This window comes from Oryzias latipes, chromosome 3, assembly GCF_053564925.1.
Source record: "Oryzias latipes strain Hd-rR chromosome 3, Olatipes_Hd-rR_3.1".
Lineage (NCBI taxonomy): Eukaryota > Metazoa > Chordata > Actinopteri > Beloniformes > Adrianichthyidae > Oryzias > Oryzias latipes.
In genome coordinates this window covers 28,395,998-28,409,181 of record NC_136239.1, presented here as the reverse complement: position 1 = coordinate 28,409,181, position 13,184 = coordinate 28,395,998, and the positions used below count along the sequence as shown (strand labels likewise).

The window sequence follows — 13,184 nt, the reverse complement described above, 5'->3', positions numbered from 1 at the left end:
TATGGATAGGCCCCGCCCACACAAATAAATATGTACCATCTATGTAAATTGTTTTCACTTTTGTATTTTTAATATTAAAAAGAAATTCAGAAAATGCATAGATTAATAGAAAAAATTAGTAAAACAGTTTTTTTTAAATTATTTTTAAACTCAAAAGGGAGAAAACTGCAAAGTTAAGCAAAGGCATGCTTAAGTTGATTATACAAAGTTCAGATTGACTTGCATACCTGACTTTTATCAGCAGATTAGTTAGCAGCAGCAAAAAATCAATGCACAAACAGTTTAGGACCATACCAGAGAGTCTTCAGGTCTTCAGGTGCAGGTCTGCTGGTGGCCCCAAAGGTTATTTCAGCACTGAGGAACAGCCTTTCTGAGGATGTGAGGGCTTCATCTGTAAAGCTTTGTAAGCAAAGACTCAACACTTCTTTTTAGACATGTTTTTATCTTAGAATTGAAGTATGTTAGACCTTTTCTCGTGTTACAATTTGATTATAGGCCTATGGATGTTTTATTTCAGAATGTGTATGTTGAAGGAAGAGGGGATATTATGATTACTATTTATTTATTTATTTATTTTTTTGTAGAAGCAAATTCTTAAATAGGATTTTAATACAGAAATGAGTGATTCGTTTTTCAAAAAGGACCGTTTAGTCGTGCTAAGACCAGGGAATGCCGTCTGACAGAGTCAGACAGATGAAGAGCGTAGAAGTGCACATCTGTGCTGTACCACTTTAACGGGACGGTCAGGCGGGGACGCGGAGCGGAGAGCGCGCGCTGCTACAGCGGGGGTCCGCATCGGTACATCGCTGTCCATCTCCAGACCCGGTCGGTTCCTGAGACTACCATGAGAGATTACTCGGCCACTCCAGCCAACGGAGGCGGCTGCATGCCGTGCTGCCAAGTTTGCGTGTTCGCCTTTACCGCATTCCTCATTGTTGCAGAGAGGACGGCACGTAAGTCCCAAACATACCTGGGACACACACGCACTCATAGACACACGCGGGTTTACACGCACGTTTACTTCTGTGTGCTGGATGATAATGATGATGATGAGGATGATGATGCACAAGGACAAATCTTTTTTGAGGCTTTTTGACGGCGCGTGCGCGCCATTCTGGACACGCGTAGCATCCCAAGATGGAAAACATAAAAAAAAAAATTATATTAAAAAGCAGCTAAAATTTACATTATGCTGCACAAAATATGTTCGCTGCATAGGTTTATTCTTCTGCGTTACTCGCAGCACCTCTTTCTCAGTTTCAAACATCCCTTTTGCTTTACCCCCGCAGGACTGCTGACTCACGACCCAAAGTGATCATGTTGATATTTTACCTGCATGGACGGTTCCTGCATTAAACTTGGCGGAACCGTGCTCTCGTATTTTTAGCGCTCTTTTTCTTTCCTCTCTTTCTTTTTATTCCTTTTCTTTTCGAACGTGTGGGAATGGAGCAGGGGATGGGCGTAGACCCCAGTGCGGGGCCTAGTCTTCTGTCCGGACATCCCGCCCGTTTTTTTGCCCGCTTTAAGGTTCATGTTACATGCACGGAGGAATGCAGAGCGGGGAGAGACTGCTGTCTGTGCAGCCATGCAGAGAAATGTCATTCAAAACAGCAAGGACACTAGGATAACACAAATGGAAAGATGAAGAACGAACGCGGGATAAGTTGCTGCAAATGCGTTTCTTGGATGAAGACGCACTGCTGCAGCGACACTGATGGATGCTGGAGCAGCTTCATGCACAAATACAGCAGACTTAATCTAACCAGCAGTTATTTTTGATAGACTTTGTCCTATAATTATGCTCAATATTTGCATGATCATAAATCGGATTCTCTCAAATTGTTTACATGCTCAGATACTTTACTTAGCATGAAATATGCTCATTAAAGAGGAGTTAGTAATACACCGAGAGAGCATTCTTTACAACCTCAATGTCACATCATTTAGATGTGGTAACAACTTGTTTGTAAGCGATTATTAAATCAAAATAAGTAGAAATATATAAATTAATAAAAGACTTACTTTTTAAGACTTACTCATGAATGATTTACTGCTGATTAAAGTAAATTAAAGTTATTTAACAAATATATAACAGGAAAGTTGCTGCTTAACTAGGTTTTATAGCCACTGATGGTGTCATAAGTAATATTTTATTATTGATTATATAATTAAGATTTAAGTTTTCTTAGCTCTGCAGACGGGTATTCAATTTTTTGTTGTTGTTGTTTGTTTTTTACTGCTTTTTATGAAACTAGGAAAAGTAGTTCTCACTGGATGAGAGTTTAGTATATTTTATACAACGGATGTAAAAGTAAAAGTTGAGTTTATGTTTTTTTCTGAATATCCTAATAAAACCAAATATTGTTCCTCTAACGAAAGTTTACACTATTGTGTCTTTTTTGTATGTCCCCAGTGATCTACTGTTTTGTTTACTACCTGTGGGTGGGTCATAACTACTGCTACGCCCATCTCGCTGGCTTCACTGCACTGTTCCTGCTTCCAGGTGACACCTCCAGCTACACACAAATCAGTGGAAGAGTGGAGGAAATAAGTGAAATGTCAGTGTGGAGTGGCGTGATGTGTTGCTGTGTGTTTCAGGTTGGGGTCCTCAGTGGCTCAGTTACCAGTGGTATCTGTCAGATGGACGAATAGCCCGGAAGTCTCTCAGGTGGACACACATACTGCACTTGGGTATCTTCAAAAGGTGGGCTTTCGTGCATTTGTGCCTCCAGTGTATATGATAGACATGTATCACGATAATTGCTGCAGTAATCCCTGAAGTGGAGATACAGTTCCATTTTGTTAGCAATACAGTTTCATGTTTATAACCTGTATTTGTCTAATCACTGGTCCTCACAGGCTGTGGGAATGTATGCACCTTCCAGATGAGGATTTATATGTGGAGATCATGCAGCAGGCTGATGCATCTGCCCTCAGATTGTTTGAGGCCCTAGTGGTCACCCTCCCAGAGACGCTGTTCCAGACCTACGTGCTCATCTGCACTGATATCGGCATCAAGTCTCCAAGTAAGGAGAGATGCTTAAAGGAGCATAGAACATACTGCACAGCTAGAACAGATTGACTGCTTTGTGTGGGAAAATGAACTGCTGAATCTACAGCTCAAATCCCAGCTTTGGTTAAGTTTATTAGTCACGCATTTCAAATGAGCAAAACATTTTTTATACATTTTATTTAAGCAGATCTTGGGATTTCCCTTATATTAAGGATATTTAGCACAAAAAAAAGCAATAATTTCACTGTACAACCGTCATAGTCTGCGTATTTTGCAAAAGTCACGAGTCTAAGAATATACCGCAAACAACTTTATATAAAACTTAACATTTTGTCTGTAGATGAGGGAGAACAGAAGTCGCAAGTGTTAAAAACAGTCCCATATAATGTAAATGGTATTTGACATGCTATTTTAAGGCCTTTTAATAGGTGGCAGTGTGGGTCCATTAGTTTGCTTAAAGTAAAATTGTTATTTGTCAGCACTTCTTTTAACCCTTGTGCTATCTTAGGCACTTTAACGTTGGGAGTTGGGTCATCTAGACCCACTAGACAGTGCTCTGAACCTTTTTTCTTCAATGATTTGTGATCTTCACTGGTGTCCATGGATTACATGAAATCTTTCCACCTTTATCCACCTTTGTCATGGTAGGGAGAACACATCAATGGTCATCTTGACCCCATAGGATAGCACAAGGGTTAAAAATGTACACCTATACTGTATAGTGACAGTTCCAATAACAAAAGACAACATCCAGTCAATTTTCATTAAAACCATCCTGGCCTATTTCTTTTGATGGTGTTTCACCAAACACCAGATGGTGAAATGAACTGTTTAGGTTCAGTTTGGTCAGGTTTCCTGTTTTAGGAAAGAGGCAAATGTCTCACAGCATATTAAATATAATAAGCATTAGGTCAATACATAACTGTGCAAAACTCACACCTGTATACTACTAAATTTGTGCTCCTGTACAACACTTATTTAGTGTTTTCAGTGTAGTGAAGCACTTTACTTTGCTGTTTGTGTCTTTCCTGCCTCTTCTCCCTCCAGCCTCGGTGTGTTTTGTGGTGTGCTTGTTGTCGCTGGCCTGGGCCTTGGTTCTCTATGCCAGAGCGTGCTCCCTGATCAGACCCGGGCACCTGCATATGACCCCAGCTGCCATTCTCTGTCGACTGCTCTGGAGGGTGGGCAAAGACCAACACACCCTTGAACTTAACATAATTGTGTACTTATGGATCTGTACTGATGCCATTAGTTTGCAAAAATACTTTATTTGCCTGCAGGTTGCCATGCTTGGATCAAGGTTTGCTGTTCTAATGCTGTTCACACGGGTCTTTAGACAGTGGATTTTGGGAGTCCTTGGTAAGTGTGCGTTTCAGCGTTGGCTTTCCAAACTCTTGTGAGTGCTGAAAAGTCTGCTGTGTGGGGAAGAAGCTTCACAAATTTAACAAACGGTCGCGGTTCTGTTCTAAAGTAGCTTGCTCACAGCTGAAGGAGGAATCAGTAAAACATTGGCAAGGATGCAGATGTTTTTGTGTTTCAGGTGTGCACTGGTTAGGGGCAACTTTCTGGATGGTGTCTCAACAGACTGACATCATACGGTCAACAAGTCGATGGAGAATCTTTAACCTCGTGCTGGGCGCCATTTATGTCTTTCTCTTCCTCAACGTGAAGTATGGTCAGTCCAGATACCGCATGGCTGCTTTTTACCTGGTATGTGTGTGTTTGTGATTATTGTTCTTATGCTGCGTAAAAACGGGCTTTATTTATATTTCAGTGCGCTTCAACACTTACTGTTTGAAAGAGTTAAAAGCCAAACTTTCAGATGAGCAGGAAGTAATTAACTCAATTCAAGCTTTTTTGTTATATTTGGCAGTGAAATTAATGATTGGAATTTTGTTTATAGACACAAGACAAATTCTTGGTTTGGTGTAACTTAATGTTCATTGTGTTTGCCAACAGTACAGTGCTCACACAACCAATAAATATCACACAGTCATGTAAAAGCAGTTCCTCCTATCATGTGATTTACTGAAAGTGTGCGGTGTTGTATTTCTCTCTGCACCTTCCTCCTATTATGCTGTGTTTAACGGTTTTTCAGAGGAACAACCTTTTTTGCTGCACAGATAACACTACATGAAAGAGTTAAGCCTTATCTGACTTTCATTTGAATAATGCACACTCACGCTGTGTGGGGAATTTTTTTTCTCTTTAAACTAGTATCAGATATTTAGTTTGTAATGCAAGCTTAAATACTTATTGATATCAATATTGTTTAATGCCATGAAGAGCAGCAGCATATCTGATTAGATTAGATTTTTTAAGCTTATTTAAACAACCGTTAAAATAGAATTAGAAATTCATGTTTTAAATAGAGCTATTTAAAGTGTATTTATTAGAAGGTGATTGCTGATTATGCATTGTATCAACACTTCAATAAGCGGTATCAGAGCAATGCCACATCTGATTGGAGAAGATATGTGTTTAATTTGTGTTTACTGTAGGTTATGTTTGTGGAGAATGCTCTTCTTCTATTGGCTTCCTCTTGGCTGTTCACCATGGTGTCCTGGGACACCGTGGGCATCCCAGCTGCAGTGTTCTGCAGCTTTCTTATTGGTAACGTTTGAGAACATTTTTCATTCATCTATTTTATTAGATGGAAATGTTACCTTTTTTATTTTATTTTATCATTTGTTTGGTATTTGCTTGTTTACCTTGTACAGGACTGATAGCGTTGGTGCTGTACTATCGTTTCCTCCACCCGAAGTCTTTTGAGATCTTCCAGAGTATTCGTCACAGGGGAATAGGTGGAGCCTGCACAGACCGAGGGTCTGCACTGTCTCTGGAGGAGAAAGTCTCACCCACTTTGCACCGCCATGCCACACTGTCAGGTCTGCCTAAAAAATCTGCATGTCATATATTATATTAATCTATCAGCACTGAGAATTAAAAACTATTTTAAATGTTTTGCTCAGGCGGTGGTACACTCATGGACCTTCCCATCCAATGGGAAGGCTGGAAGCATCACCACTGGTTGTTGATTCGCCTAGCTCTGAAGACAGGGGATGTTGTGAGGATCTGGACTGCATACGGTGAGGGAGGACTGGCCGGACTGATGGGTCTGCCTGAGGAAATCCACTCACCTGCCGTTCCACACACCCCTATGGTTTGTTGCTCTTAAACACGTGGATGATTCTGCTTCGTTTTGGTACAAATATTACCCAAGGTTTATTTATCTGCAGATGTGATGTCTCTTACGATAATATAAAGGTGTCATGTGTGATCTTATTGTTAAAGGTTGCACCTATTCAGAGGCAAGTTCTTCAAATCACAAAACCGGTACCACAACCCGCTCCGACACCTACACCGCAAGAGACCCAGGCAAGATCTATAATTTACTGACTAAATTCCCTAAATGGATAAAGAATACATTAAAATAAAGGTTTTTTGAGGAATTATTGTTTGGAGTCTGCACAGATTTTGTCTGCAATCTCATGACGTGTATGGCTAATTTTCAACATACCATTAAATCTAGAACTTCATTTAGTATCACCGTAAACAAAGAAAAAAACAGAAGAATGTTTGTTATATAATTGGAAAAAAATAGTGATGTTTGCAACAAATGTTTTAAAAGTGAAGAATTGGGTGAAAGCAATGCACTGCAGCACACATTTTTTTGCAGATTTTTCTAACAAACAAATTTACAAGAATGTCAAAGAAATTGTACAAAAATGCCTTAAAAGTACTATTTTTGTTATTATTCTACCCAAACGTATAAAACATTCAGGGAAACAAGTGAAAATGTTCATGCTGTCCACAGCTTTAATAGTTAGAATGGTTTGTGATGAAGCTGAAGTTTAATCTTCGATTTTGTTCTCAGGCAACAGAAGCCTCACAGCCTCCAAAGACAGCTCATTCCAGCATCATAGCCCGACCCAAAAGAAGAGATCCTCCAACAGTTATCCAGGATTTAAGAGGATACCCAGAGATTATCCCCGTCCAGGAGGTGATTCTTGAAGAAAGCGCAGAAGAAGAATGCAGTCCGCCGCACTCTGAAGAAAAAGGTTAGATGGGTTATTACTAGCACCTAAACTCAACCAAACATTCTAGTTTTGCACAGCTGTATAGTAAAAGCAAGCGTAAATATTTCTAAAACTACAGCTTGTTCGGGGATCCTAGTTTCAGATTGAACTAATTAACTGCATTGCTGTGAGGATTGTGATTTTGTCCTGTTTTCTTGGTAGTGCATGTTTTTAATATGCTTTGAATTTTCAGGTGATGAAGAGTTTCAGAGTGCTGCTTATGGATCGCCATCACTTTCATCTCCTCAACAAACTGGAGGCCTCCGTCATATCGACAGCAATCCTGCGTCTTTTACCGAGGGCTCATCCTCTGTAGTCTCTCTAGACATCAAAACACCTGGTTGGTCACCCGAGCGACGCTCGCCTCTCCTGGCTGGTTCCCCAGAGAAAAAGTCAGGGATCCCTGGAGAGTCCAGCACAACACTCTATTTCAGTGCAGATCCCCAGTCCCCTTCTACTGGAAGCTATCTTGGTTGGGGTTCAGAGTTGTCGCCCATCTCCGTCTACAGAAGTCCCTATCGAATTAGGGAGGCACGCTTTGTCACATCCACTCCACGACTGGAGCATCGGGCAGCCAGTCCAGGCCTGGCCCCTGTTGTTGTCATTCCTGCCACTCCCGGCACAACACCAGGCACTTCTCCAGGTGGGACCCCTGGCGCCTCGACTCCTGCAGCTTCGACTCCTGCAGCATCAACTCCTGTGGCATCAACTCCAGGTTCCTTAACTCCTGATGCCGCGACACCCAGCACTCCAGTTATTGCACTCACTCCTGTCATCTCCCACGCTCGCAAACAGATGGTTCAGTTTGTTGACAGTAGAGAAAGGGCGGTGTAAGAAAAGTGAGCGGAAAGGAGGAGTTGTGGTTCAGGCTATACATCAATACACACATCAACACACTTAGAGATAATATGAATCGATTACAACACCTGTAGAGACCACTGATGTTATCACTGTTTGTCTACAGACTAGTAAATACCTGCACCAACGTCTGTGTGTTAGGTTTAACAAGAGGTTTGGGGATAGTTCATCATGTAAGTTGCTGGAATCATGTTGATCTCTTCAAAGGATCAGAGTAGTTTGAGTCAACAAACACTGCCTTGAAAAATATAGTAATTTTCCCAAACAAACGAAGGACAGATGAACTAATTCCTTTTTCTCTTGTATATATCTGTACAAGCATAAGCATCAACAGAGATTTTTTTACTGCTAAGTGCAAGAAGACATTCACAAAAACGTCATTAATACAAACAGACTTGCTAGAAGAGTAAAAGCTCTAAAGTCTTTGGGATGTTTGAAAAGTTAGGAGTAGTTTAAGGCACATTAAAAAAGCTGTTAAAATGTAAATAATGTAAAAAAAGAAACTATGGTGGAAAGCTAGGATGATGTATGCAATTATGATGGATTCTATGGTAAAATAAAATAATAAATAAAGAAATTCTTTTAATCTCCCTTAAAACTAAACCCCCCTAAATGTTTTAATAGCTAATCATGTCAAAATAACACTTTATTTTCACACAGCAATTTACTCCTAAATACACAAAAGATTTATGTTGTGTTTATTGTTTGCACAGTTTGTAGCATGATAGAAAACCAAAAACAGCAAAGCAGAACGTGATAAAACCAAAATTGATGATTGTTTATTTTTTAATAGAGTATCATAGGATTTTTTTCCTAATTGGGGAATTTCTGATCATGTATGATTTCATTTTTTTATTACTATTGTTGGCTCCTTTGTCTTACTAAATGCCTGAATTTATTACAAAAGCAGTTTTAATTAAATCTCTTAAATTTCTGAATAAGATAAAATAATTTTTGGAGCTAGAAAAAAAATCACCACTGTTAATCTCAAATCATTTATATAACATGATTTGAAGGCTTATTTTTTGGTGTTTTATGTTGTAAATATAAATTCTTGATACAAAATAGAAAGCTAGGGTTAAAGTATTTTGTTGCATTGGTTTCTCTGAAAAAGTCTGTCTCAAAAATCCGCCATAGTGAACATGTCACATTGAAACAAAAAGACATGATGATCATGTTTAAGTTTAGCTAAGTGTTAAAGTCTGTAAATCACATGTGCTTTGTCTGCAGCAGAAATAAAAAATACTGAGTAAACATCCTACCTCAATTAATAAAAAACGTCTAAAGACAAAAAAATCTAAAGGTACGTCAGTAATTTTTCTGAAAGAAATGACTTCTAATATTACTGAAGTAAGAGGTATTTAGTTTGACCTATTCCATTGAATAGTATTTCAAAAATACAATAACTTTATTTAGTTTAACCCATTTTTAATACAAAAGGACTTTGTTATTACATTGAAATACTTAAGTTTCAATCTATTTTAATATAATAGTGACAAAAAGAAGGTTTCACACCAAAGTTCGGAAACGAACTGTCAACAAAAATGTCCAAAAATAAAAGTAAAAATAGGTTTTTATTTGATTTTATATTTTGATTCAGTTGGTTTTACTAAATAGTTTTCTGTTAATTTCCTTTCTTTGTGTTTTCAGTACTACACAGAATGTTTATTTTACACAAAAAACTGCTGTAAGAATAAGGTACTGTAGGATCATGAACGACAAACGGTTGTGACGTCTTAAGGAGAGAAACACAGGCAGCACTTTTGGAAACTGTGAAGTGGACTTTATGAAAACCCAGTCCAGTTCCGCTACCAGCAGAACTAATAATGACAATTTACAGCAGCTTCACTGCATGAATATTGAATGCATTCATTCATTCAGAGAAAATAGCTAATACTTTACCTACATGTTAAATCACATGCCAGATTGTATGTATGTAAATCAGCAAAAAGCCAGTAAATGCAATGTGTTGCAATGCACTGATGACAAATACTTGCTTTAGTCTTAAGCAATGCTTCTGCCTGTTTATTATGAGACACTTTGCTCAAACATATCTTTTTCCTGCTTTCCCCCTTGTGTAATAGCTCTACTTCCTTATAATTTGATTTTTTCCAGTGTTTTTTTTATATCACTAATAGAAAATGTGCTGACAAGGTTTGTGTTGCAGTTGTGTTTAGATCAGATAGTTTTTATTAGCAGACAAAACTTTTTTGACAGATTTCACCGAATGGGAAGACGCTCCCTCATCAATACCAACACCTCAACTCTACAAGAGTTTCCACTCTGGGTGGTAAAAGGGACTCAAAGTCTGCTCTCAATGTGTCCAAAATAAAGCCATTTATCTTGAGTAAAGCGAAAAAGTCCTTTTTTCTATACTCATTATCTTTAATATATTTTTCTTTAAACTGTCAGAGTAAATAATCTCTCTTCTCCAGTTTACATTTGTACTATATGTCCAATTTCCCCCAGCACCCTGTTGGTGAACAGCACCGATGGCGGTCGTTGTTAACCGGGGCCTCGACCAATCCGGTACGGATGTCATAAGTCTCTTAACAAAGAGAATAACCACACAGGAAACGAGAATTTTTGTTAGACTTCTGCAGAAGGAGAAGCCCGTCTGTTGCGGAAACCCCAACAGGTCTGATTGGCATATTAGGATGGGTTTTACGTTGGATGAGCCTCCTGAAACAACACTCTATATTTATCAGGGCTTGGGACCTGCACAATGAGACCCAGGCTTGGACCCCGTCGTGGCTACATTTGTACTATGTCCATACGGTACATTTTAGCTGTTGTAAGGCAACCAGAAACGATTTTACCTTTTGGCTCCAATACAGCAAATAAGTTTAGAATACATTTTTTTTAAAAGGTGATAACCCTCAATGTGAGTTGATACTGGATATTTTGGGGTCATGGGGTTGCTGGAGCCAGTGTTGGGTGAAGTCAGGGTTAGGGTTTACCAGTCCTTCGCCAGGCCACATACACTATAACTTTCACACAGATAGTTCAATTTAGATTCACCAATTAACCTACAATGCACATCTACACTGTAGGAGGAAGCTGGAGTGCATGGAAGAAACCCACACATGCAGGAGGATAACACACAAACTCCCCACAGAAAGGTCGCAGCTGGGATTTTGTTCTGTTTTCGTATTTGTGAAACTGTTGCACTGCACTAACAGTAATATGTCAGCTCATCAAATGGCACCATGCAGTCAGATGACTTTCATTTAAAGGAAGAGAAAGAATCAGCATGTTTTATGTCGTCAGCTGTCCAAAAAAGACAGAAAGCTAAAACACTATTTCTTAAATAAATGACAAAGTCAATCTAAGATTAAAAATGATAAATTAATAAACATTTCTGGACTTCAATTATCTTAAAATATTCTTCAAATATTCCCACGAGAACTTTAATATTTTTTGCGGTTTGGTGTGAAATCCTGCCAAAATGAGGGAGCCAACGTAGGTTTGGGAGTTTGATCACATCCAAGTCTTGCCAAGTACCCATGGCTCCCCTCTAAAATGATCATCTCAAGTAAAATATTTTCAATTGAACTGTAACACTTACAGGGCACTTTACTTCGCGTCACTTTGCTGCTGCCGCAGACAACAGAATTTCCCTATTGTGGAATAAATAACGTTTTTTCTGATCTCATCTCTCAAATGAAGAGCTCCAATAATGACTTTGTCTTCAACATGGCTGACTGTCTGGTGGGACACACTCTTAGCAAGAAATATGTCTGCAAGGAGCATCCACAAACTCTCTGCACATCCTGTGTACAGTAGTGCAGAATAAAAACTCGACTCTGGGCATAAAGAACTGTTCCATGTTCTGACTATCTGACTTATGTTCTCATTTTGATTTTCTGTTTCACACAAAAATAAGAAAAAAAAGAAAAATAAGAGAAAAAAACGGGGGGAAAAAAACTCTCTTACTCTGCCACTGCTGGTCCCAAGCCCAGATAGCAAAAGAGGAGGGGTTAGTGAGACTTTATAGTGACTAACCACCAATATGTCACAACAAAGGGGATAAAAATAAGCAAATAAATATGTTCATAAAAGGAAATGCTTGATGCTTTACTCTGTGAGAGTCGTAAATGTGCACCCCAAATTAGAAAAGATTTGGATGAAAATGTTTCAAGATCCACTAACTCTAAAACTGAAAGTTTAACCTGATGGTGGCACTACAGCAAATGTCATATCATAACCATAACCAATAGAGTTCAAACTCTTGTGGTCATTAATTTCAGTAAATTTGAGAAGATTTGTATGAAAACATTTCAAGATACATTCATTCTAATTGAAAAGTTTCGCCTGATAGTGGCGCTAGGGAACAGGTCAACCCACTGATCTGTTTCATTATCAAGGGGTTATTTATGTATTCAACAAATAAACAATGTGCCTGACATAAAAAAAAACGTATGTTTTATTATTATTTATTATATGTTAATCATTTTCTGGAGGCAAATATCCCTGGAGTCAAATTGACCCCAAGGGTGAAATGTGTGAATAATATCTGAGGATAATACGAGGGTTAAAACATTTATACAGCTGCTCAGGAAACTACAAAAGCTGAAATACAAATTATTTTAGGTATGAAGTTCTTGTTTCTGGTGCTAAAGTCTAACTGTCCCATTGAGGTGTTCTGGGCTGCTTGCTTTCTGCCGTGTCTAATTTATCAGCAAAGCTCTCGTCAAGCTCTGCAGAAAATTCAGAACAGGTGACCCAGAGAGACTAAATAAACGTTGATATGAAGGACATGTAATGTCCGAAGAAAGTTAGATTTTTCATATTGCACACAGACTGATCAAGGTAACCAGAAGGATTAAAACGTATTCCAAATATGCCAGATTGTGAGCACATCAGTCAATTAAAAGCAACAAGTAAAACAAATCAGTTTTTTTAATTATTAGAAATACATGGCCATTACAATTTGAAAGTGCAAATCTGAGTGATGTCTTATTCTTTAAGTCAACTAAAACGTGAAATCTAATATCTAAAGTGAATGATAGGCTAAAAGAATGGGCGCTTTAGCACCTCCTAGCGGTCATATTGAAATATTGCAACTTTACTGTACCTTTTCAAACATGCCAATAATCCAGATTCATTTCTGGGTTTTGTGAGGAGTTATTATTAACAAAAATAGATTAAGGGAAAATAGAAAAAAACACAATAGCTCGGTTAACTTTAATTGGACAATAAAAAAATGTAACTGTGTGGCGAAACCTGGCGGT

The 13,184-nt window shown here is 38.6% G+C and overlaps 1 protein-coding gene across 1 annotated transcript; it reads left to right on the top strand.

The window, feature by feature from the left end:
* Window positions 1–649: 649 nt before the first annotated feature.
* Window positions 650–10,310, top strand: xkr5b (XK related 5b). Its single transcript, XM_004067377.5, has 13 exons — window positions 650–953; window positions 2,414–2,503; window positions 2,599–2,704; window positions 2,860–3,026; window positions 4,061–4,194; window positions 4,294–4,372; window positions 4,554–4,723; window positions 5,515–5,626; window positions 5,734–5,901; window positions 5,986–6,176; window positions 6,308–6,391; window positions 6,891–7,074; window positions 7,286–10,310. The coding sequence occupies exons 1-13, from the start codon at window positions 845–847 to the stop codon at window positions 7,924–7,926; spliced, it is 2,235 nt and encodes a 744-aa protein (XP_004067425.2). The 5' UTR covers window positions 650–844; the 3' UTR covers window positions 7,927–10,310.
* The last annotated feature ends 2,874 nt before the right edge of the window (window positions 10,311–13,184 follow it).

Coding starts and splice junctions, on each gene's coding strand:
- xkr5b (XM_004067377.5), top strand. CDS start 845: ATGAGAGATTACTCGGCCACTCCAGCCAACGGAGGCGGCTGCATGCCG. Junction 954..2,413: donor TGTTGCAGAGAGGACGGCAC/GTAAGTCCCAAA, acceptor GTATGTCCCCAG/TGATCTACTGTTTTGTTTAC. Junction 7,075..7,285: donor GCCGCACTCTGAAGAAAAAG/GTTAGATGGGTT, acceptor TTGAATTTTCAG/GTGATGAAGAGTTTCAGAGT.